Genomic DNA, 25,737 nt, shown 5'->3' on the forward strand with positions numbered 1-25,737 from the left:
AGACTGGAATCTCTGTATTGGGAAGGGTTGGTGTGTTTACTTTATAAAGGTAAAGTGCTGCATTATCCGAAGTGCAGCATAGAGCACTAGTGCAGCAAAAGCATAGAAGGACAGAAGTTGCATGCCCGTATCTTGGCATATATACTTAAAATATAAATTTGATAATAACCCAATTAATATTTCATTGATAAGTGTCTTACAAATAAAAATACAATATTTATTTTTCAAAAAATGTTCCTCCGGGTATTAAAAAAATGTTTCTGCCATCTTTGCTTGAGATCCACTTTGAGAAAAATATTCTGAAGCTGATGGTCACTTTAAAACTTGAGGATAATAGAATGATGCATATACCTTTGCAGCTTCTGAACATCTCTGAAGTACTCATAATTAAAATTTTTACAAGTGAAAAATGTCATCACCCAGACAGACTTCTGTATCTGTGTCAGTAGTGTTGATAAATACTGTGCTTTAGTTGTTGTTTTACTAAAAAGTCTTCCTTTGGGTTACAGCAGGTTTGCATACGTATATATTATCTGTAGGTAGCAATACAAGAAGTGCTGAGTTCCAGAGTGAGGAAATGCAGAAAGAAATACTTGTTTATTGACACTAATGTTACATAGGAAAATAATAATGCTTTCTTTCCCCTCCCCTCTGGTTTTCTGTAGTGGACCAGATCTATCATCTGGCATCTCCGGCTTCTCCTCCAAATTACATGTACAATCCTATAAAAACATTAAAGACCAACACTATTGGGACATTAAACATGCTGGGTAAGTGGAAATTTTTTTTCCTACTTGACTGTTAGATACACTATAACCTGGACAGAGTTAATGGAGGGAGAAGAGGAAGGAACAGATGAGTTGAAAATTTTTAAAAGTTGGTTCTGTGAGAAGAATAAGGGGTTTTTTTTCCCCTCTTTAAAGTTTTTTGTACTTTTGCTTTAAGTATGTTTGCAGATGAATGCTGACAAGATTCAAGCTCAGCTATCAGAGCACAAGAACTTAGCTATGGAGTAGTAACAGAGCGGTAATTATAGAAGACATAGGAACAATTAAGAGCATGGAATTTTTATAGCAAAGTTGTGTCCGTGACTGCACTTCTCACCTTGGTGACTGTGGGACATTCCCACATTTGCCATGAGCGATTCTTCCTTTCCACCACAGCAACCATTGAACTGGGTGGAACTGCATTGGTTTACAAACCCCGAATATCAAGAGAACTACACCCTCTTGTGCGTGCCTTGGCTGGCAAATTCTGCAACAACATTTAATGTCTAGCTTCATGGTAGATAATTGCAAGGCAACATTTTCAGCTTTGTCTGTTGGTTTTGATGCTAGGATTGAGCCTATGAAAAGAAGGCCTCAAGCCTTCACTGCTTTTTTCCTCCCATCTTTGATCAGTTTGGCATATGCCTCATCTTGAACTGGGTGTCAGTGATCCTAAGTGTTATCAAGAGGCAAAAAAAGCCCTGCTGGTCGTTAGTTCAGCTGAGTTTCTCATTTGAGTGATACTCTAGTGGGTGCAATTCAGAGAATTAAGTTATTCAGGAGCTATTGAGGTACCAGACAGTTGTACAGGACAGATGAGAGATTTCTGTGATTGACCATGCCAACTTGAATGCCAGAAAGTCACTGAAATGGCAGAATAATCTCGAGTGATGGATAGGATAGTGCAGACTGCTTAAAGGGCCATAATAAAGGGAAAATGATTGATTTTGTCCTATAACAAGTTATTCTTTATCAGTTTCTTTATGTAGCTTATCTTTAACTTTTGGTAATCATAATATGGTGTGTTGCTTCAGTATCCTGATTTCATAACTGGAATGGTTTATGCTTACTTGGCCTTTATTTAGGGTGTAATATATGAAGTTCTTGGTTCAGTTTAACTTTTAATCCCAGAAGCAAACATATCATACATGTAGGTGCTACTCTGTTGTTTCTCAAGTCTTCTAGCTTGTGTGAGTGGGAGCTATGGATGTGATTTACAGATAGGTTTATCTAGTGAGAGAAATATAATTCTTCTTAAAAACATGTAAAATTGCATCACTCTAAAGCAGTTAATGTAACTGAAAGATCCGTGACCTTGATCTAATTATGATATTCTTTCCCTGCCCAAAATTTAGGGTTAGCCAAGCGTGTTGGAGCACGGCTGCTGCTGGCCTCTACATCAGAGGTATATGGAGGTAAGAAGGATAAAACAGTGTTTAGAGCTCTTGAGATGTGACTGTGTAAAAAGTTATTTACAAACTTTTTGTTGGATGATGGATAGATTTTTCATTGCTGTCATAGCCTGATTTCTTTATCAGATGCACTTCTCATAGCTTAAAATGTTGGCATTAGTAGTTGCTTTAAATCTCTAGTCAGAGTGGTAGAAGGAGGCTCAGACTTTATAACTTTCCTATGTCTTACTTTAATGGCCTTTTTTCAAAAGGGCTTGTGGGGGAGTTTTGAGTATTGAACTCTGAAAATCCAGATGTCATAATGAAATCCTGTGAAGAAAAGTCATTTCAGTAGCAAATCTGCTTCTGTCTTCCCAGTGTATTTATGAATTGTATTGTTACAATTTAGCAATCACCCTCATGCATGTAACACAGACAAGGACATAACCTCCAACTTAAGAAAATAGTGATTGTGCATGCACACCATTGCGGTGTCTCTTAAAATGTAATATTGAGCAATGGTGCCATATCTTTCCTCCTTCCTTTTGCTGTTACTAAGAAGTGAGGTAGCGAGAGAACGACTGATAGAACAAGAATCTTCAGTACTTCCTTGGGATGTGTGACAGACCATGAGCCTGCTAGAGAAACTTCCTGCTGTTGCAAACTCTTGCCTAATTTATAATAACAGTGTTGCAAAGTTAATGGAGTTATGCAGGCACAGTCACCTGCTCACCAGTAGTAGTCGCGAGAGTCTAGGCTTTAAAAAACAAACAAAAAATACTCATCTCCATAATAAGTTACAAAGCTTTGTGAGGGAAAAGTGAGGAAGGACAAAGAACATACCTCAAGGAGTACACTTTTGGTGGAACGACTTCAGTTAAGAAGACTTAAATACCCAAGACAGACATCCACTAAGATGATCAGGCAACAAAATAAGCAACTTGAGTGTCTCTGGCCTTTAATTATCCATGTACAGACTCCTCAGAGAAGAAATGGTAGCCCCAAGGACTGTTCTGTATTAGAAAAAAAAACTCCCTTCTGGAACAGGAGACCAACAAGCAAAAAAACCCCAAGTTTTGGAGCCTCCTTGGTCTGCTGCAGCCTGCCTGCTGAAGTGGAAAACTTGAAACTCCTATTATCAGGCTTTGCTGTGTCACTAAAGCCAGTGGAGAGAATCTATTCACGTCATACTCTGACTAGACAAAGTCATTTTGCTGAAAAATAGAGGACAGAAAATATCTGTTAGCTGTTTACACAGGAGTTCTCAATGCAGTGTTGTATCGAGAGTTTCCAAGTGCTTCATAGGGCTTCCTCTGCCAGAAAGGAGACAGAAACCGAGTGACCTTCCAGATCACAGAACCTTCTGGGGCGCTTTTAAGAATATTACAGGCTTTTATAATAATGTAAAGCCTCTCTGCATTTACCATTGCTCTGTGGCTCTCGTATGGCAGGAATTAATCTGTAATCATGTCTGTGAGCAGCGTAAAAACCAAAAGGGTTAATCAGAACTGACTGTGAAAGTTGTTTCAAAAATTAGCCTGTAACTCTTGAAAGTTTAGTAGTAACTTATGCAAACTTCAAACTCAGAAGGGCAGCAGAGATAGCGAAGTGGGGAAATGTAACCAAGTGATTGTTTAACAAAGTATTGTTTAAAGCATATAAAGCACACGCACACAGAGCTTCCCAGGAGATTTTGCACTGGTTGTTTTTTCTGTAATCAAGAACTTCTGTACTGGATCAAATCAATGGTTTGTCTTACCTAATTGTCTGTGCCTAGTGATAGCTAAGAAAAGTGCTTAGGATAAAAGAGAAGAAACATAGCAAGTACATTGTGCTACATCACTCTTAAGAAACGCAGTACTTCTCCATTTTGTCCATTATTCTTTCCTTGTTTCTTATTTTATAAAACTTAAAGATGCCTTGCTTTCCTTTTTTTTTTTTCCAAATACGCTAAAAAGTGCTGCCTACATAACCTATAATATTTCCTCTGAATTACTTTAGGTAAGAGTCTTTTTTTGTGCCCTTGAGGTAGCCTCTCTTTGCAGAGTAGAGTTGAATTTAGCCCCCAGTTTGCACACTCTTTTAGGTGAAAGCAGATGATGGCTGGTTTTTGCTTGTACTCATCTTACTTGGTTCTCATATCTTCCATACCTGTCATTTTCATGGCTCTGTTGAATATAAGGAAAGGTGTTGAAACTTAATATTTTGTAAATATATAGTTCAGAGAGAAGCTGTTAAACCAGCGGTCTACTGAAAGATTGGCTATATATACTCACCTTTTTGATAGAAGATAATTTAAGATGTTTTTTTTTCCCCATAGATCCTGAAGTTCACCCTCAAAATGAGGATTACTGGGGCCATGTGAATCCAATAGGTCCAAGAGCCTGCTATGATGAAGGAAAACGGGTTGCAGAGACCATGTGCTATGCATACATGAAGCAGGTATTAAATTTGTATCAGATTCAATGCATTTTCTGTTATTATGAAAGCCAAATGTATGTAAAAACTGGAATACGTGAATTTTGGGGTAGGAGGGCAAAAGATGCTCCTTGAGTAGGAGCATACATACAATAGCTGCAAAATCTGTTTTCCTTAATGCAAAAGTTTTATTGCTCCCATCAGTTGAGATTTTCAGATGAGCAGTGTTCTTCAAGAAAATGTCCTTTATTCTTCTTGATAGACATATTGTATCTTTCGTGTAAATAAGTTTTTTTAGACAAATTAAACTGAGATGACCTTACTAATTTGGGAGCCAGATAAGGGTTGTTTAAAGTTGGTATTGTGCTGAGAAGTGCTTTTCTGAATAGAGCCATTACTGATAAATGTGGAAAGTTTAATGATCATAACTGAAATCAGAATATACAGGTAAAAATGAGGAAGTTGTTCAATGAGTACCCATATATGAGCAATATATTTTAAATCACTTCAGAAATGTCTTAAATGCAGCCCTTATTGAAAGATATGAAGACTCAGCTATGTAATGCACTTTTTCAGACACATACAATAACTGGAGGACAAAAATGCAATTTAAAAAAATATGTTTGTGAAATGATACATTCCAGTTTCTGGGGGTTTTATAATCAACAAGTAGAAACTCATCATTAACTAACCCATTGTCAACTCTGTACCTGTGTGCCAATCTTATCTTATTTAATTGCTGTTCAGCTGGTCTCTGGGAAACCATTTAATTAGAAAATATGGCACACTAAAGAAAACTGTATCACTATTTGTTGGTGTTTGCAGCCTTAATATACAAAGATACAAATCAGATATATATTCTGTAGAATTTTAAACCTTGAAATGATAAAATGCTAAGTGATTTTAAAAACCTTGAAAACAGAATTAAACTTACTACAGAAATTGTAGTAATTTTCTCTTATCTCTTCTGCCAGACAGAGAAGGCTGAGGTTTGTGTCTCCTTTGTTCTTTTTTGAAGTCATTTAAGGTCCAATATGGTGATAGTGCTCTTGTTCAGGATAATGTCTTCTATACTTCATTGTAGCAAAATATTCCTTGTGGGTCTAGAAATCCATTCACAGTTGAAAATTGTGGGTTTGATGAGAAATTCTTGTGCTGTAGGGTATTGAATTTTTTGCAAGTTTGTGGTACACACTGCAGTATTCTTTTAGAAGGGCAAGAATGTAGGTAATTTTGAAAATCATGGGCTGTATCTTAGAGCTACAGGATGAGTCATGATACTATCCCATAAATTTTATGCAAGATTTACAGAGGATAGTAAAGGTTTGTAAGGTGGAACTCTGGTGCACGCATACGTTAAGTGAAAACTCATGATGCTAATGAATTCTCTGTCCTAGGGGCAGCTCTGTGCTTTAAAGTACATATTCATTGTACTTTATTGTGGGCTAGTGAAGTCTCTCCAAGCTTGTCCCACGTTGACATATATTCTGAAACACTGTTGAGCTGTGGGTTTTTTTCAGCGTTGAGATGATAAGCTATTTTTAGTGGAGGAAACATTATCTTTTGTTAGTGGAAAGGTCTGGCTTCTGCTCTGAAAATAAGTATTGTGCTTTTAAGAGCATTTTCAGATGGGAGTGACCTAGCCCAGAACATTAGGATTTACAGGATTTCAGGCTAAAGTATTTCCAGAATCTTCTCAGCTGCAATAAAAAGAAGAAACAAGCAAACTTCTTTCTGCATTTTTTTCCTGTCATTTCCGTAATCATGCACATTGTTAGGTACCTTAAATACCTAATCATGTTTCCAAAAAATATAAAAATAAATGTTACATTATTCTTCCAGGTAGGGTGTCTGAATCAGAACAATTCTTGAATCTAGTCAAAGATGATTTTATTCACTGTTGTCAGAGTTCCTCAGCAGCCTGTCTCTGAACCAAGACCTTTTTGGTGCAGTATTTTCTGCTCGCAACATTGTTTTGTTCATTTATTTTGGTCCTATGAATTAAGCATTTCTTGACTTTATCTCCTCTTTACAACTGCTGTCCTGGTCCAAGGGCAGCAGCAGCATTCCATAATATATAAGCATCTGCTTGAAAGAAGAGGTGGGGAGTGAAATATTTGCCGGAGAAATGCAGAGCTCACAAATTCAAAGCACGTTCACAAGTTCATCTCATCCTATGTGAGGCACCCGAATGTGTGGTTTGAGAGGGTATTTGCCATAGGCTTCTGGGAGCAGCTCTCCCTCCATAAATTATGAGTTCCTTGCCTTGGTCGCCGGGGAACTAAGTTGCATTCTCTGATTTAGGCTTCTTCAGAATTGCCTCCTCTTCAGCTCTTTTTCAGTGTTTGCTCCCTCCTGGAAATCCTTTCTCAGTTCACTCGATTGCCTTAACAAGAAGAAAGACAGAGTTTTGAAACCCTCTTATAGTAACAGTTTGTTGATCTGTTTGCTTTCTCCATTCTGTACTCTTTTTCTTTGTCACTATTCTGCCTATCCTTCCTGTCCTTCCTAAGTGCTTTTTTGCATAAACTTCATATACAGGTGTGGGACTTGCTATAGCCATGAACGCGTTTTCCAAATGCAAGTAAGGTCTTCCTGGACATACATAGGCAGAGGGTATAAAGAGGTGGGAGGAGAAATTCAGCACATAGTACTGCAATGTGAATTTTTTGCTTTGTTCAGGAGTTGCCCTTCAGTATGCATTTAACTTTTTAAAAAATTGCAGTTGTAATTACAGAGCTACCTGGAAATCCAGATGTTCGTATACAATCCAATTCTGGCTGAATTTAAATACTAGTCAGAATCTGACACTACCTTCATGGCAGGAATTTGTGATGTTTGCATGTTGTAAATACAAGTACACAGCATTTTAAATGCTTAGCATATTCAGGGTATTTTGTGAACTAGATTTAATTTCTCCTTTTGTACCATTGATCTGTAAGGAAATTCTCCAGAGCTGAAGCAACACTTCACTTCAGGTCACTGTAGAATGTTGCAGGGAAATTTTACATCTCCTTCGACATTCTTCATCCTTTTTTTCATACCAGCTGTGTGACTCTGCAAGCTCTAGTGGTAGCAAATAGGTTTTAGTTGTACATGATGTGGTGTGATAGTTTTCAAGTTGACGTAGAATAGCTTAGATCTTCCACTTAAGAATTCCATTGGATGCCTTTCTAAGCATATAGGAGTGAATTGAGTTACCTTAATAAAATATTAAGTATAACCTTAAGTAGACAAGTGTTATGCTATGCAACGCAGAATATTCTATAACCAGAACTGTGAAGACTCAAGGTACCAAAAAAATTTAATTGGTAACAGAAGGAGGAAAGACATGTTAGAGGTGAATTTTATTATATTAATGTGAGAGAATAACATGTGCAAACTGATGTTGAAATCAGTTAAATATAGAATTGCATTGCAATTGCAACGCAAGGCTGATTTTCTGTTTTATATTGAGCTGTACTTTCCCCCTGATCTTTAATTCACAAATTAAGTTGGCTTCAGTAATCATAAAAAGTCTTGATGCAAAATGTAGGGCTGATGAAAACTGTTGATTGAATTGCAACTGAAAAGGCATTGAATAGTGAATAACCAGGTTATTGAATAATTAGATAAAAAACAAATAGCTGTGTTGAAATAAAGCAGTTTGCTTTAATATCTTTTGGGAGCTTATCCTGTACTCTCTAATCATTGCTCATTATTTTCTTTCCTTGATATTCAATATAGATTAAACATGCAGCATTCTTTTTTGGTGTTGTCACATGCAGTTTGCTAGCAGTTTCTGAAGAAAAGAAGCAGAGTTGATGCTTTTTGGAGAAGAATGGAATTGAATTGTTTGTGGTTCTGACAGCACAGGGGAAGAAGAGGAAGTCCTGCACTTCTTCAGGGCAATAGTCAAATGGACACAGATGGTTGGATGTATACCAGGCTAAAGCTAAATTGTAGTGATAAGAGCTATCATGGATCACTTCAGCTTTTTAGAAGCCGTGCATGCAGAGAAGTTTTACATCCAGGAATATTAGTGAAGCAAAGGTTCGAGGGGGCAGTTGTAAGATGCTACAGCCATCTGGAGCACTGGCTGTAAAGTAGTTGAGATGCTGCAGGCCCTCTCCCTGCTGACCAAGAGGGCACCCCTCAAGTGCAGGTGTCAACAAAGCAACTGGAGTCCCATCTGAGTTATTACATACCAAGTCAGTGGAATTCAGAAAGAAAAGAAAAACATCATCTGCAGTTCCTTTCCTCTGCAAAGTCTGAGAGGTCACACATTCACAATTATATTGATATTCTCAATAGTGTGGCAGTTGGGTTGAAAAGTTCAAGTGCTGTTTGTTGTCAGTCGCTTTTATCTTCTTGGTTTACTGGCTCCACTTTGAAAGAAGAAACAGTGCTGCTTTCAACCGCTGTAACTGCGTGGTTCACAAACAGGCTTTTATACTTGGGAAAAGAGAAACCACAGATAAAGATCCAGCCCCATAGTTAAATAAAGTTAAGTCCTGCAGATTGTAATAATTTAGAGATTAAATAATGCTAAGCTTTTGAAACTGGCTTGTGCCAGGTACCCTCGTGCAGTCTTGATAGTCCTGCCATTTTCTAAAACCTGCTGGTACGTATTCTCTGCACTACTTTATTAATGGATCTGCACGTTTTCTAATGACTTGTTAGAGCTGTCTGTAGTTGTTATTTTTTCTGTGTAGGAGCTCTGCACATGTACCAAAACATTGTGTTTTGTCTTATACAAATGCAGAAGTGGCATGTAGTTGTCCAAAGCTCTCTGTTGCTGACATTCAGTTAGAGGAAGTGAGGTGAAAAGGGGAGGAGAGCACTGCAGTAACTGAGGCAGCGTTATGAAAACGCAACCTGTTGTTTCACCAAGACATGAGTAACAGGAGCTGCTTTGTAAGTGGAGACTTTCATTATTTAAATAACTGTTTCTAAATTGTGTTGTTTTATCTGAGTTGTCAGAACGTCCTGATATAAACATAGGGTGGATATAATAGGAGGCTTTTTTCTGTCAGTGGAGCAACACTTTTTCCAAATTATATAAAAATAAAGGAGGAAAAAACTGCCAGGGCTTCTGGCCCATATTTAGACGTAATGGTTTCACTAATGCTCTAGTATCTTTACTATTTCTACATGGTCTGTGCTGTTAACAACTGCAAAATAACCTTGATTATCAAAGTCGTGGACTACAAAAATACAGGCAGTTTCCCAAGAAAAGTCTGAATACTTTCCGTAGTTTCTGTGCTCTAGTTTTGGGTTTTTTAGTTCCTTGCTGTGCTCTAAGACATCCCATCTTCTGATTTCCTGCAGATAACTGGAGAACTCAGTTCTTTGGTTTTGGTATTGATGCACAGATTGAATTTTGAAGTCATGAAACTGTAAACTTTCTTTGGGAATCTCAGCATCACTAATTTTACAAAAGAGTTTTAAAAATCTATTAATAACTAGGAATTAATCTCATTTTGCTTATACAATAGGCAAAATATATATATAAAATACTTTTGGACCAATCATCAGTGTATTGTAGCTTAAATATGTCACGGATGAATCCTGGTGAACACTGTGCTAGTAATTCTGCTGTGATTACAGTTCAGGGTTTTGGGAAGAATTTTGAGAGTTAGTTAATGATCCCTGAAACACGTGGGAAAAAATGTGAATCTGTAAGAAAGTGACTAATAAAGCAAGGGATGCAGGCAACAATGTTAGTAATTTTAGTGGAAACATTGTTAAAGACTTGTATCAGTTCACAGTAATATCCATGCAACTGTCTGGGCTTTCCCTGGCAGATTTTTTTAATCCAGTTGTCTGCTGAAGAGCAGACAGTCGCAGCTTTCCCTTTCCTGATTTTGTATGCAGGGAAGTCTAATTCATGCTCACTGTTCAGATAGATACACAGACTTTAAAAAGAAAGAAGCAGTGTTAATGAGTAAGAGAAGCTTGCCTGATATCTGTATGAATTACGGCCACAGCATATGTTCAAGCTGTTTCAGTTAAAAGAACCTCTTCACATTTGAGTTGTATTCTGTATTGATCTATTTTCTGAGACAGTCAACACAAGAAGGTATCTTCTCTTAAAAGGCTTATAAAATTAAAATATTTCTTTTTAAATTAAGATGGTATCTTAGCATCCTTGATACTTTGATACTTCTGGATTAGGGATCTTTAGAACTAAGTGGCAAAGACTCATGCTGAAGACCATGGACAAGTTTGTTTTGCAGGGGAGACTGGATAACGAACACTATTTTTTGACTGACAGCTACAGAATAGTAGTATTTATTCAGAGGAGGTACCTCTGTAAGCCATAACAATCTTCTTGCATCTTTTCTGTCTTCCCTCTCTTTCTGTACAGGCACGGTCTCTGTGAACATGTCCATGCTGGTAAATAATAGTGTGAGCTGACGTGTTTTGATAGCCCACAATGCTGCATTTTATTAGCTTGCTCCCGGGCTCTTTTTATTGCTCAAGGAACTTTCTGATTAATCTGCTATAGGTAAAGCGTGAGGACAGAAGCCAGTCGGTCACGTCTGATCTTGGCGTCAGGGATTAGTCTCAAACTCTCTTTTGTTAGCAGGATAAAAGTGGGCTGAAGAAGTTTTTCTGCTCTCTGAAGTTTATAATAAAATACTGTACATGACTTGCTGGCACAAATCTGGGGAAGTAATTTACTTTGCTAGTGGGAATACGGTGAAGGTAGTCCTCATAATTAACATGTTATTGTTGATATTCAGAGCAACAGGACATAAGTAAGAGTGTGCCATAAGTATTTGTAGGCAGTTAATACAGAAAGGAGCAGAGTTACTCAACATTCAAAAAGGATCTCTTCAAAGGAGATGTTAATGAAATGATGAAAGGAAACTTAGCACAATTTTTAAGTTACTGGCTCAAAAATCTCTTTGTCTGTGGAAGTTTTCATTTGAGAAGATAAATTTCTGTTATAGAGGCACAAATGAAAATTCAGCTGCACAGAAAACATTTTTCAAAGCAGTAGGCTGCAGAGAAAAGCTTTGCTAGATGACACTATTAATAAAAAGTTACTCATTTTAAAAGACAACATTACAGTGGGAGGAGGGGAATAAATAGAAAGGAGAAGAAATACTGGATTCACTATGGCTATGAGTAAGTGCCTACAGAGAATGTGTTGTTTTCCTTTTCTAGATCTCGTGCTAGTTTCCAACCAATACTGGAAAACAAGGCTGCTGCTGTAGTTTGTGCAGTACAAGAGAGGCTTTTTGGTCAGCATTGTTTAATGAGTTATTTTTACGTGGAGTAAGAGCTTCCAAGTGCCTCATTTTCTGTACTTGTTATTAATGGCAATCTCTGGAAAGCCCACATGAAATATAATCCCTCCTTGAAGGAGTCAGTGTCCTTTTTAAGGTAGAGTTCTGGGCAAAATGAAAGAATGAGAATTTCTGTCATAGAGTATGTATTTCCAGATACAGTAAAGGCATTGAGAATGGCTCTGTAATATGCTGCAGAAAGTGTATGCTTGACATGTTCCACTGCCGTGTTTTTTTAGCTAACAGGAATTGAAGAATGTGTTCTCAACTGGTGCATTTTGCATGGAAAGGGACTTCTGCTCCTTCCAAGGTCTCTCAGCAGGCCAAGTGGCTGTCGTGAGGTTATTTTTTTGGCTTTGTTGTGAATGCAAGCTTGTTGTGGAATGAAGACCCAAGACTGTAGCTTTTCCTGTGGCATAATAGTTACCTCCCTGGTTACTGTTAGCTTACAATTAGTTGCCAATATAAACGTTTGATCATGGTGACTGAAACCTTACCTACAGTTACATGGAACTGGATGTTGTTTGGCCTTCTCCATACCACGAAGCATTGGGCTTTACCTATAACACTGAGTGTTTCCTATTTCTCGACACAAAGTAATAGCTGGTATTAAATGTGCCTTTTGCCCCTCTCTCTCTTAGTAAAAAGCTAATGTGTTGCTTTCCTAAAACTTCTTTGAGGATTCATTTGTTTATGGATCCCTTGGAGACTCGAGAGAGATGATGAGATTATCCTGTAGGTTTCACTTGTACTTGAAGTTACATTTATTTCCAAGAAAAATGTGTTTCTAGGCCTTCAGCCACAGATGTTCCAACAATACATTTATTCCACACATACTCTTGTCTTCTAAGAACGTGGCAAGCATTGGTCTAAGCCTTAGTGAAAAGCATTGAAAATGCAAGATGTTTTATGCATCCTCTGAAGGAATAACTGAATGTTTGCAACTCCAGAACATTGTGCCTTGTGACTTCAGTTGAATCAGGAGCACATAGTTAGCTTCAGACCAAAAGTGCTTCCTATGATGGATACAGGAACGGCTTTAATCTGCAAGGGGTGAGGGTCAGGGAGTATGAGGAAGGTGCATAGGCCTGGGCTGAAGTTGATACCTTCCTCCTTGCCTTGTGGCTATCACTCTCACATGGTAGCGTAGGTTTTTAGTGTACCACGCTGCTCTGAAGTCCTTCTTGTAGGCTTTATCATGAAATTTGGCTTGTCTGCATAACTAAGTGCCAAGATACCTGAAAAAAGATTACTTCAGTTCTGCAGTCTCCCAGTCAGCTTGTCCAGACAGTTTCAAATTTCACGCATTTGTTGCATTTTGCTTTGAAGATTTGCAAAATATCCTCTAGAAAGGACTTCTGGGAATGATAGAAACATTTCTTGGAAAAAAACCTAAGCCATTGAAGAGACTTGGATTGTAATGCATGCATTTACACAGCCTAATTAAGTAGCAGAGAGCTAAGAAACTTACTTTGTAACATTGGTAAAGATACTTATCTGAAGTGTTCAACTTTTCTAATCTTTGGAAATGCTATCTTGGTACTGTATCTGGTGATTGTAAGACTTCACTTACGTGCAAAAAATTTACGTAAGTCCCAGGTGATATAAGTTATTGGAAGGGTACTATTGGAAAATCTTAAAAGTTCTTGTTTGAAGAAAATACATGTGCTGAAATCATCAGCTGTTTGCATTACAAATACTGAGAACTAGTATAAATTCCCTTGCCCTGTGCACTACATGGTGAGAAAGCAATGCTTGTTAAAGCTGTAAGAAGGATTCTTAAGAAAGCTTTTGTACACGGGAGAGTTAATTTGCATTTTTAGGAAGAAAACCACTCTTACTAAGGTAGTAACAATTCTTCTTTTCTTTGCCTACAGGAAGGAGTTGAAGTGAGGGTTGCCAGAATATTTAACACCTTTGGTCCTCGAATGCATATGAACGATGGTAGAGTTGTCAGTAATTTTATCCTACAAGCTCTCCAGGGAGAACCACTAACAGTAAGTAATGACCTCAGTGATGCAAAGAGTCATTTTTCTTTATATCCTAGCCTCGTGATATGAAAAAGGCTAGATTTTAGAAACATTGAGTTTCCTCTCCCCCCTCCCAGAATCAAGTCTCCCAGTGTATCAAGCTCAAGTGTATAGAATTATGTGTGCAAAGATGAGCTCTTGTGGTGGTATTGGTGGTGTTCTGCCAGAGAGAAACAAGGCTACTGGTTGCAATCTGTGAAAGTGTTTTAGTAATCCTGAACCTGAATCTCTGTCACGACCCTTCTATGGGAACATGGCATGACAAGGTTTATGGAATCATATTTTGGTACTTCTTCCTGTTGAAGAACTTTCTCCGAGCCCTTTTTGGATGTTAGACACATAAATGCCTTCTTGCAAGCTTGGACAGCAGCCTAAATTTTCCTTGTATAATATAAAGTTAAAGACCTTTAACTAACTAATAAAGGTCTTCAGGCCTTTATTTACTAACACATCATGTGTTAGTAAATAAAGTGGGTAAGAACTGTTTTTTGTTACCATTGACAAACTGGTGTGGCGTAACCTACATCTATGCAGCTAAATTTTCCTGCCAAAACAAATTGCCACATCCAGACTGCTACGAATGGTCATTGGCTCTTGATAATGCTTAAGTAGTGTCACAACATTTGAGAGTAAAAGTTGGCACGGGCCAATACTCTGCCAAAGATGCTGCTGGTAATTTAGCAACACAGACAGTGCCTGACCTGTGCCCTGATCCTGTTTACAGTTATAAAATAATGAGGATATGTAAAATAAATGAGACATCCTGAAACAGGGGGAGGTAGTTTGAAATCTGAGATCAGTTGTGAGCTCATGGAAACATTTACAGTTTTTGTGACATACAACAGACATTTCGTATAAATATTTGAAAATATTGCCTAGATTAGAAGAGTGAAGTGCCAGGAAATCACTCAAAGGCTTCTGCTAAATTAGTAAATATGTTGCTACGTACCTTCATGGAGCAGGTATCTTGAGATAGAGACAGTGTTCCTTCTACTGGAGACTGTAAAAAGAGTTGAGACAGGAATTCCTCTAGGAGGGAGCATATAACCCAAGGAGGAAAAAGGTGAAAGTTTTGTGGCAACTTGCAATGCTGTGATTCTTGCAGAGCAAAATCTGAAACTGGACAGAACACTGAATAGTCAAGACCAAGGAATGCACAAATGACTTAGCTTGTGGGATAAGTTTTACATAACTAACAGATGACAAGCAGGAAGCTTACATAAATACATACATAAAATTATCTTCCTGTTTGCTTTGAGAGGCTATCAGGCTGTCACTCTGCTCTCCTGGCGCATTTCTCTCAGGTTCAGTTTAAACTCTTAAACCCCTGATCTTACCCAATGCTTACTGAAATGTGAACTCTTTTGATTCTGAATCTGAATCTGCAACAGGCTTACCAAATCACAGGAACTCTTTTGATTCTGAATCTGCAACAGGCTTACCAAATCACAGATGATGTCATGTAGGGCCTGTGGCAATAGAACAAGGGTTAATGGTTTTAAACCAAAACGGGGTAGATTCAGACTAGATTTATGGAAGAAATTTTTTACAATAACAGTGGTGAAAAACTGGGACAGGTTGCCCAAAGAGGTGACAGATGCCCCATCCCTGGGAACAAAGTCAGGTTGGACAGGGCTCTGAGCAACCTGATCTTGTTGAAGATGCCCCTGATCATTGCAGGGGGGTTGGACTAGGTGGCCTTTAAAGGTGCCTTCCAACCCAAACTATTCTATAATTCTGTGTGTACCAATTGTATTGTTTTTCTCATCTCCTAGGAAAACAAACATGCTTTCTATTCTGTTCTTCCAAAAAGCTTTTCTGTTGTAGCAGGTTGGTGGTAAGATATGTATCTCTCCAGTTAAGTGTCTTCTCCACTTAAAATATGCTGATAACTTTCAGAATTTAAGTATTTGTGTTTTAGGGATTTTAAGTACTGCACACATTTAAACTGTGAGAAAAAAATGGATGTTTTTGGATCTGATATCATTATGTACACTGTAGGAATATTATCTATTTTGAACTTAAAATAACTTGCTTGTTCAAGAGTTCTAGCCATTAGAAATTATTCTACTTCCCGTTTCCCCAAATAGTAATATTTAAAGAGTCATATGATAATTTTTTTTGGTTCCGATTCCTTTAAACATTTACAGTGCGATTTTTCTTGACAATTTTCTTTAGAGACCGTTAACATTTGGTGGTCTCTTTGATGTTATCTGTTGTTAATGAGCAAATAAAAATTGCATGTCATCTTGGTATTCTGAGGCTTGCTTTAAATATTTGGTGCTCTTTTCTGGCTGGGTGCATGCTGCAGCCTCTTTCAGTGATCCAGGAGAGGACAAAGCATCACTCTGTCCTATATCCCTGAGAATGTTTCCTACATCCAGAGTTCTGGTTAACAAAATGCTTAAGGGTGTGTTTAATGGAGACACATCCAGGAGGAAAAAGGCCTTCAAAGAACTGATTCTTTGCCAAAGGTTCTGCAAGCACATCTTTTTTCCATTCCTTCAACATTGAGCTTGTGTTTTAGGTGTTTCTCCTTGCGATGTTTTTCTAGAATGGTGAGGAAAAGATAATTGGGCTAGAGAGGACTTCCACATTTATGTAACTTTTCTAATTTTCATGTGGTTTTAGGTCTATGGACCTGGAACTCAGACGAGAGCTTTCCAGTATGTCAGGTAAGCCTTGTTTGTGCTTTCTGATATTTACTTTCCTTAGTGGTTCTTTGAGCTTGGCCAGCTTTGTATGCACATGCATTTTAGTCAAAAAAAATTATGTTCATTCTTAGGCGAGCTTCGTATGCATGTGCATTTTAGTCAAAAAAATTATGTTCATTCTTAGGCGAGCTTTCCTTTCAGAAGGGAGCCAGTGAAGTTTTTGAAAATACCAAGAAACAAAACGTTAGTGGGTTTAGCAATTTGAATTAAAATATTAATGTGTTCCTCCCTTCAAGGGACAGCAAGTAGCCGGGTAGGAAAGTTTTCAGTGCTGCTGGAAGTCTGATTAATTTGTGAGTCCTTCCGTCGTAATGCAATAGTGCCACCTTGTGTCCTCGAGGGTGCTGTGGTCAGCGTGTGTGCTGCACATGGAGATCTCCCCTCCTGGGGAAAGCAACCAGTTGAGGGGGTATTCGTGTAGCTAATATTTGCAGTGTAAGCAAGGCCAGAATGTACTTTCATTATGAAAAAGTGAATCTGTTCCTCAGAATCTTTTGTTCTGTTGTGCTAGCTGAACTTCCCTGCCAGGCTTCTGGGTTGTTTTAGTCATTCTCCGCTTGGAAATGTTCTTTCCCTCTGCTGAAAGTAATAGTATTTCACTGAATTTTCACTGAATTTTTAGAGTTGGAAGGGACCATAGAGATCATCTAGTCCAACTCCCCTGCTGAAGCAGGACCACCCAGAGCTTGTCAGAGCATGTTATTCAGGAGCATCCAGGCAGGTCTTGAAAATCTCCAAGGAAGGGGACTTCACACCCTCCCTGGGCAGCCTGTCCCAGGGCTCCGTCACCCTCACCGTGAAAAAGTTCTTCCTCATATTCAAGTGGAACCCTTTATGTTCCAACTTGTGCCCATTGCCCCTTGTCCTCTCACTGGCAACTACTGAAAAGAGTCTGGTTCCCTCCTCCCTCAGCCCACCCTTGAGATACTTGTAGGCATTGATAAGGTCTCCCCTCAGCCTTCTCTTCTCCAGACTAAAGAGTAGCAGAGATAGACATTACGAAAACCCCATCAGTTCAAAGTAGCCACTCCTTTCCTGATTACAAGTCATAATGAAAGAGATCTGGATTCGTATGTTCAGTGATGAGTGGATAAGTTTCTTGCAGATAACCCAAAATAACTTTCAGTTATTTTGCTGGGGGAAGGTAACACCAAAATACTGTTTTTAGCAAACTTGGTTTAAGAATTTCTGAAAGACTGAAGACAATTCAAACAACAAACTGCAAAGCAAGTGGTGGTGTCATGTGCCTCTGTCTTACAACTTACTCTATTCTGTTTAAAATGTGTTGGAAATGGGCCTCTAAATATGCTTGACTACTGGAAAGAAGAGGAAGTATTAATGTTTTTTTAGTAACTTGATATGGTTACATATTCTTTCATATGCTCAGGTGAACCATAGCCAGTGTATCCCAAAGATAATCACCCTTTCAAACTAACCTCCAGCTCAGTATATGGTACAAGAGGGATTCTGGAACAAACAGCCAAGAAAACATGCACCCGTTGAAGTGTGTACACTGTAAATCTCATTTCAGCATTCCTCACTCAGCTGCCTGATCTGCTTTACTGAGGGTGCAGCTCTCTTTTTGGACAATAATATTATTTATAGGGAAGTGAAAATTACCTCAATCTGTTCTTCCCTTGTTATAGTGATCTTGTGAATGGGTTGGTGGCGTTGATGAACAGCAATGTCAGCAGTCCTGTCAACTTGGTGAGTATGAGAGCTCCACTCTACTGTGTTTAATGTCCAGTGGCCCACATCACTTCTGTTTCCTTCCTTGTCTCTGATGTTGATTTTGAGAAGAAATAAATGGAGCTTTTTCAATTTCAAAAAAAGCTATTTCCATTATGAGTAATGTATTCATTCACATATTCTCTTCATAAATAAGAAGATTAAGCCCATAGGTGTTGAGGTCTTACAGTTCTAAGAACAGCATAAATTTGCTAGAGTTCTTCATTTGTTTTAGCAAAAAGATTTATGTAATTAGAATATGAAAAAAAGCCCGAACGAAATATGAATGGTGAGTGCAAAATACATCAAGGAAATGATTGCAGTCTGGTTTTAATGAAAAAAAAAAAACCACTGAAGGAATATTTAGCCCTAAAAAATTAGAAATCACTTCATACTAGCCTTGATTAGAGGGAAATTGGATAGCATTTGATTGTATAATTTTCTGATATTGATTAAAGCTGCTTAGAACTTAACTTTTCTAATAAAATTTTTGTTCTGTGCCAGTTGCTGTCACTTTATTCTCAGCAGTGGCTGTAAAAATAAAAGAAGGATGCATATGCCAGGTCATTTCTGTGTATGCCGACTTTTGCCAAATCATACATTCAACTCTGGAGGGTAGTTGTTCACTAGATTTTCCTTTTTTACTGTGGCCGTGAATTCATGTCTGTGTTTCTAGCCAAATGCTGGTGTTTTTAAACCCACATCACATGTTTTGCCTCCAGAAAACTCAGTGTTTAAATCTATATATACCTAAACATTCAGCTTTAGGTCAAACAAGATGTATTGAAGAAGAGTTTTGCAACAAGGAGAGCTGGGGATGGAGGGAACTGAGACTGGTGAAAGTGAGCTAATGCTAACAGGAAGCTTTCAGCATTTTGTTCTGAAATCTGGATCGGGGTCCATATGCAAGTTGGGTAAAAAAAGAAAATAGTTAAGAAAAGGAATATTGTGTAGGAAACCAAGCAGCCCTTACACATGTTGATACGTAAGCTGTAGTAAATGTGGAAGCAATTGTTTGCAGCTAAATTAGTTAGCTTGCTAACCTCGGATGAACTGAGAATTTAGCATACTGCTTCATTGTATCATGTGTCTTCAACTCAGCCAAGTCCTTGAATCCACATTTCAAACTGGTGATGTGGTTGTGTGGGCTGCTGAGTGGCACATGCTTTTATATGATTTAGGTGCGTTTGCCCATTTTGGGCGTACATTGAATTACCAAGGTAAAGGTAATGGAGGGCAGCTTTTCTAATGAGTGTGGAGCTTCTCAAAGTTACATCTTTTCCATCAGAGTAGGAGTAAGGCATAATGTTTAGCTTTTTCAGAGTTTAACATGACCTTGTTAGAATTGTCTCATGTCAGAAACCTAACATGTTGTAATGTGTTTAATTGTTATTGTAATGAATATCCTTTCTATTTCTAGGGAAACCCAGAAGAGCACACTATCCTAGAATTTGCCCAGTTAATTAAAAAACTTGTTGGTGAGTATGATAAGTAATTCTTAGAAAAGCTAATGAAGTACTTATTGTTGTTAGATGATTATTACTTGATTAGTGTGTGTAATATACAGATAATTTAATTGGTCTTTGGATTTCTTAATAACTTTATCAAAGAATTTAATTGTATCCTGATCATATAATTAAATATTAATAAGATAATCCAAATCTTCTCAGTTCTATGTAAAATATTGCATGAACCAGTAGAATGAATGCATTATTTATGTGTGTAATCTATACCAATTATTTTGGATAATGTTTATGCATTTGTTTAGTTTTGTTCTGGCACCAGGACAATTCATAAATGAAATGGAAAATACATGAATGCAAATGTCTAGCATAACAGCTTAGCTGAAATACAGATACTTCAGCAAGGTGGTTCTTCACAATTACACAGGCTGTAATTACACAGGCTCCTTCAACTGCCATTAAAAACCTCATGCTGCGGTGACAGTCTCTCTGCTTTTCACTCATCTACCAGTGACTCTTGCGAGGGCTGTCAGTGCCTCCCTTGTGTGTGGCTGGGAAGGAAACACTGTGGCTTTCTCTGCATTCCTCCTCTGATACCTGTAGCAAATCAGACCCCTCAAGAATGGAAGCGAAGAGCTGCACTTGGGCTTCTAGTGCGGCTTCCTAATGAGATGAAACGTACTGATGCCATTAGCCAAGGGTTTGTAGTCTGTAGATTCCAGCAGAGCTTCTGAGGGATCTGAAAAAGACAAGTTCAAACACACAGTGCAGAAGCCAATGCGTGTGATGTATCTAATAGAGGACTCTCCCCTCTGGAAAACATCTATGAATCCACAGATTAGGGAAGGAAACTGAAAATCAGAGCACCAAACCCATCAGGCACATAGAATAATTGTTACTTCCATTTTTCTGTATCATCACAAACAACTTGATGTGTTTCGGTCTGTCTAGAGAGGTGGTTTAGTTCTATATCCATAAAATGCCACAGTAACGTGGCATGTAAACTATTTGCTAGATTTGGTTTGAGAAGCTGTCCTGTTTCTGTCTGTTGGCATGAGGAAAGGCAAATACTGTATTGGCTATTTAAATCAGACTGGAGAGTATGGGCAAGGAGGAAGTGAAGTCCTTCTGCAATGCAAAAGTTCTAAGAGAATCACAGGATAGTCTAGGTTGGCATGCACCTCTGGAGGCCATTTGGTCCAATCCTTCTGCTCAGGTAGAGCCACCTACAGCCAACAGTGGCTCAGGAACATGCCCAGAGAGCTTTTTAGTATCTCCAAGAATGGAAGACTCCATAGCCTCACTGGGCAACCCGTGCCAGTGCTGGGTCACCCTCACAGTAAAATAGCATTTTCCGATGTTCAGAGGGAGCCTCCTGTGTTTCAGTTTGTTCCCACTGCCTCTGGGCTCCACTGGAAAAGAGCCTGTGTCCATATTCTTTACTTCCCCCATCAGGTATTTTATACACATGGATAAAAATCACCTGAGCCTTCTCCAGGCTCAACAGTCCTAGCTCTCTCTCCACCTGAGCCTTCTCTTCTCCAGGCTCAACAGTCCTAGCTCTCTCAGCCTGTCTTCATAGGAGAGATGCTCCAGTCCCTCCATTGTCTTAGTAGCTACTCGCTGTGCTGTCTCCCATATGTCCATGCCTCTCTTTTACTGGGGAGCCTAGCTACTTGCTGCACTGTCTCCCGTATGTCCATGCCTCTCTTTTACTGGGGAGCCCAGAACTGGACCCAGCTCTCCAGATCTATCTCATCAGTGCTGAGTAGAGGGGGAAGATCATCTCCTTTGACCTGCTGGCAGCACTCCTCCTACAGCAGTCCAAGGTACTATTTGCCTTCTTCGTGGCAAGGGTGCATTGTTGGCTTATATTCAACTTGGTGTCCACCAGGATCCCCACGCTCTCCAGGATACTATTTGCCTTCTTTGTGGCAAGGGTACATTGTTGGCTCATATTCAACTTGGTGTCCACCAGGATCCCCAGGTCCTTTCCTGCCAAGCACCTTTACAGCTGGTTGGTCCCGAGCCTCTACTAGTGCCTTGGGGTTATTCCTCCTCAGGTGCAGGACTTTGCACTTCTCCTTGTTGAACTTCATGAGGTTCCCATCAGCCCTTTTCTCCAGTCTCCTTTCTTGAGGTCCCTCTGTATGGCAGCACAACCTTCTGATGTATCGGTATTGACCCAGTATTGACCCCTGGGGTTACACCATTAGCTACCGGTCTCCAACTAGACTTTGTGCCACTGGTCACCAGCCTCAGGCCCAGCAATGCAGCCGATTTTCAACCTACCTTACTGTTCATTCAGCCCTGAATAAGGATGTTACGGGAGACAGTGTCAAAAGCCTCACTGAAGTAAAGGTAGATGACATCAAGTGCTCTGACCTTGGCTACTGAAGCAGTCATTTCATTGTAGAAGATTATTAGGCTGGTCAAGCGTAACTTCCTTTTTGTGAATCCATGCTGAAAGCTTTGTGAAATGCTTTGTGAATCCGTGTTGCTGTGGGACAGCATAACTTCCTTTTTGTGAATTCATGCTGAAAGCTTTGTGAATCCGTGTTGCTGTGGGACAGCTGGTTCACCCAGCTGTTGCGTGCAGTGCAGCTGTGTCTGCGGAAAGCGTTTCAGTGGTAGAATTATGAAGCAGAAAACTGCAGAAAGACCTGATGCTTCAATAGGTAGGAAAGATGTAAATGCAAAGCATAGTGAATTGCAGATGGTAATGCACGGTCTCTTGTTTAACAGGCAGTGGGAGTGAAATCCAGTTTCTTTCAGAAGCACAGGATGACCCTCAGAAGCGAAAACCTGACATCAGAAAAGCCAAGTTATTGCTTGGCTGGGAACCCGTGGTACGTACAGCCTTATTATGGTGGTTGTGTGCAAAAACACAGGGAGGCAGAGGTGGGTGGGAGAGGACCACATGATAATTTCAGTTACCAGGATATCTGCTTAACGCAATCTCCAGGAGAGTTGTTTAAAAGGTTGTCTTCTATGTTGCCCTAGCTCATGATTCAAGAACTTCTGGGAAAGACTATATGGCCTGTGCCATGCAGAAGAGCACATTATCATTAACATTGTAATAGACTTAAGTAGAAAAAAAAAACATTTTTAGGATAAGCATTTTAACTTTTTCACATGCATATTATGAAGTGTCTACCTACCTTTCTGTAAGCCCAATGAATCCTTTGAAATACATGGTACATAGTTAAGGGAACTAATCAGTTTGCAATCCTCATTCCTGTTTTGCTGTGGTAACATGCATTACGGAAGGACAAAAATTGCCTTTATTTAATTAAAATATTTTTATAAAATCTTTGGAGTAATGCTATTTTCAAGATTATCTGTAACATCATTGTAACCAAAAAGTTTGGTTACATTAATAGGGAGAAATGTGAGCACCAGAAAAACATTCTGGGTTTTAGTTTGTTTAAAGGGAAATATGTGAAACTTGTACAAAACAGAAGCTAGCTGGAGAGAGGTGACATGTTTGTGGTTTTTTTTTTATTCTGGTAGACTGAAGTAAGGCATAATAAGCAGCTCTCATTTTAGACTATGAGATGTTGGGCTTGTTTTGTGTGTTTGTAAATTTGAAACATGCTCAGGGTTAGTCAAACATGTCACCACCCACAGTAATGCCTGTCCACCTCTAAAGCTTAGTTACCAGCCATCTGAGGCTGTGGTTGTTCTGCACAGCTAATATGCAAGAAACTCAAAATCCCCATGGTTGCTGCTTTTTGTCCTTTTTCAACCTTTTTGGTGAATTTAACTGTGCAAGTGTATAACCAGGCATAGCTGATGAGAAGAGCTGGCTTGTTTGGGGAGGTAAGGTCTACTTATTCCCCAGAAAGGGTGTGACTTTCTTAGCCAGCTCCCCATTGTAGCTGGCACAGTGGTTTGTAGGCTTTTGTGGATTTGCAGTCAAAAAAATCTCCAAACCTTCTGAAAGGATTCACAGAGGCACCAGATATTAATAGACTATGCCTGAAAGCACAAGGACAATGGCAAGCGTTACAATCACAAAAAGTTTAAAACAGTTAACTTTTATACTCCTATAACCCTCTGCATTTGGCACAGTTGGTACCAAACCTTACTCTGAAGTAGCAGTACAGTGTTGGTACATCAAAGCAAGTAGGTTTTGTGCCACTATTTTATCCTCCTATATTAATGATAGTATCAGCAAGTATGTCAGAGCATATGGCTCCTGAGAAAAGTGGGTAGTGTTTCTGTTGTTCTTGTCTACAGTTCATAGTGTTTAAATGCAAGCCTAGAATATGAAGAATTACAATTATTTCTATGGGATCTGAGACTATCAAATGAGATACTGGATCATCACTGGTATCCCTTTTTCTGTCTATCAATGGAGCACTGAAGAAATAAAAACTAAAAAAAAAAAAGCCACCACCTTTCTACCTTTCTGTGGTGTATACCATTTTGTGAGAATCTGCGAAAGAGGATCTTTAATCACTAAAAACAGAAGGGGCTTAAATTTCTGTGTGCTTATCTCTTTCCATGTATTATGAATTGAAAGTAGAATTATGTAAGGCTGTTCTGACACTAAACAGACCAATCGTAACCATCTGATATGATTTAAATTTGTTGGGTTTTTTGACTTGCTGCATCAGAAAATATATCTGATGTTTAAAAGCTAACATGCATTAGCAGTACGGAGATGTAACCAGCATGTGGTGCTGTTAATGCTTATATTGGCTGAGAATGAGACTTCCTAGCAGTCTTTTGATAGCTGTATTAAAAAAGATGCCGTTGTGAAAAGAGCTGATGTGAACTCAGAGTGATATGATTCTTTCCTCACTTTTGGGAACAGGTCCCATTGGAAGAAGGTTTGAATAAAGCAATTCATTACTTCCGTAAAGAACTTGAGTATCAGGCGAACAATCAGTATATTCCCAAGCCAAAACCCGCAAGGATGAAAAAAGGAAGAACAAGACATAACTGAAGACTGTTGGTTGGACAGGAAATTCCCTGCTTGACATTTGGCGGATGTAATTTTTTTTTCTTCTTGGGTTTTTTTTTTTTTTTTTTTGAGAGAGAGAGACTTTGAAACAGGTATCATGAAGAACAAACTGGAATTTCATTCTGAAGCTTGCTTTAAAGAAGTGGATGTGCCTAAAAAAATAACAAATATTCCCCTTCCCCTGCAAATCTTGCCTTGCACTTTTTAAATCTGTCTTTTTATGTAAAATAGAGTAGAAGCATCTTTTAGTATCTTCAAGTTTTATATCTTGCTGTGAGATCATTTTGTTGTGACTGTCCTTGACAGTTTTATTTACTGGTTTCTTTGTGAAGCTGACGATAAACACAAACGGGATGGAAAATGCCAATTTATTTATAAAATGGGTACTATAAAATATGAGATGTTCTACTATGCATAAGAAAAAAGCTAGTGGTATTGTCAGGTGAGAGACACTGACGTCAAGTCTAAAGGAGTTTTAAAGAATTGTGTATGAGAGCTTTATGTATTCTTTAAAGGAGAGATTTTTTCAAAGGTTTAGTTTTAGTTGTACACTTGAATTTGAGATATTTTCATTGATTACCATGGATAAGGATATTTTGAATCACTACTGTGTTGTGCGTACTCTGGGAATAAAGTTAATGTATTATTGGTTACAGTGGTTGAATATGCTATTTTAATAAAATATTGAAACTTCTATTGACTAGTTTCAGGGTTTCACTGTGGGCACTTCTCTGGCATTAGACATCTGTGCATTTATTGTATATGAATTAGAAAGTAACAGTCTGTAAATAATTAGCTCAAATTTAATAACGTTGGTTTTTCATTGGTTATCTCTTAACAGATACACAGGAAGGCTGCAGGTTGTCTGTTGAAATAGATCAGACAAAAACATCATGATTTTTTTCCAGGTAGTTGATAGTGATGCAGGAGTATAAGATTTTCTTTAAACTGTAGAGTCTAACTTTAGCCTCCCTAAC

General features: G+C 38.6%; 1 protein-coding gene across 1 annotated transcript in view; it reads left to right on the plus strand.

Annotated features, from left to right (window-relative positions):
* Nucleotides 1-25,458, plus strand: part of UXS1 (UDP-glucuronate decarboxylase 1) — a 63,290-nt gene extending 37,832 nt beyond the window's left edge. The window contains exons 7-15 of the mRNA XM_014956717.1: nucleotides 666-770; nucleotides 2,123-2,182; nucleotides 4,479-4,600; nucleotides 13,731-13,850; nucleotides 16,515-16,558; nucleotides 18,244-18,304; nucleotides 19,746-19,803; nucleotides 22,534-22,637; nucleotides 24,611-25,458. Coding sequence (XP_014812203.1) covers nucleotides 666-770; nucleotides 2,123-2,182; nucleotides 4,479-4,600; nucleotides 13,731-13,850; nucleotides 16,515-16,558; nucleotides 18,244-18,304; nucleotides 19,746-19,803; nucleotides 22,534-22,637; nucleotides 24,611-24,742 — 806 coding nt within the window. The 3' untranslated portion in view covers nucleotides 24,743-25,458. The remainder of the gene's footprint in view (nucleotides 1-665; nucleotides 771-2,122; nucleotides 2,183-4,478; nucleotides 4,601-13,730; nucleotides 13,851-16,514; nucleotides 16,559-18,243; nucleotides 18,305-19,745; nucleotides 19,804-22,533; nucleotides 22,638-24,610) is intronic.
* Nucleotides 25,459-25,737: the final 279 nt, after the last annotated feature.

This window comes from Calidris pugnax, unplaced genomic scaffold (genome assembly GCF_001431845.1).
Source record: "Calidris pugnax isolate Ruff unplaced genomic scaffold, ASM143184v1 scaffold318, whole genome shotgun sequence".
In the NCBI taxonomy this organism is placed as follows: domain Eukaryota; kingdom Metazoa; phylum Chordata; class Aves; order Charadriiformes; family Scolopacidae; genus Calidris; species Calidris pugnax.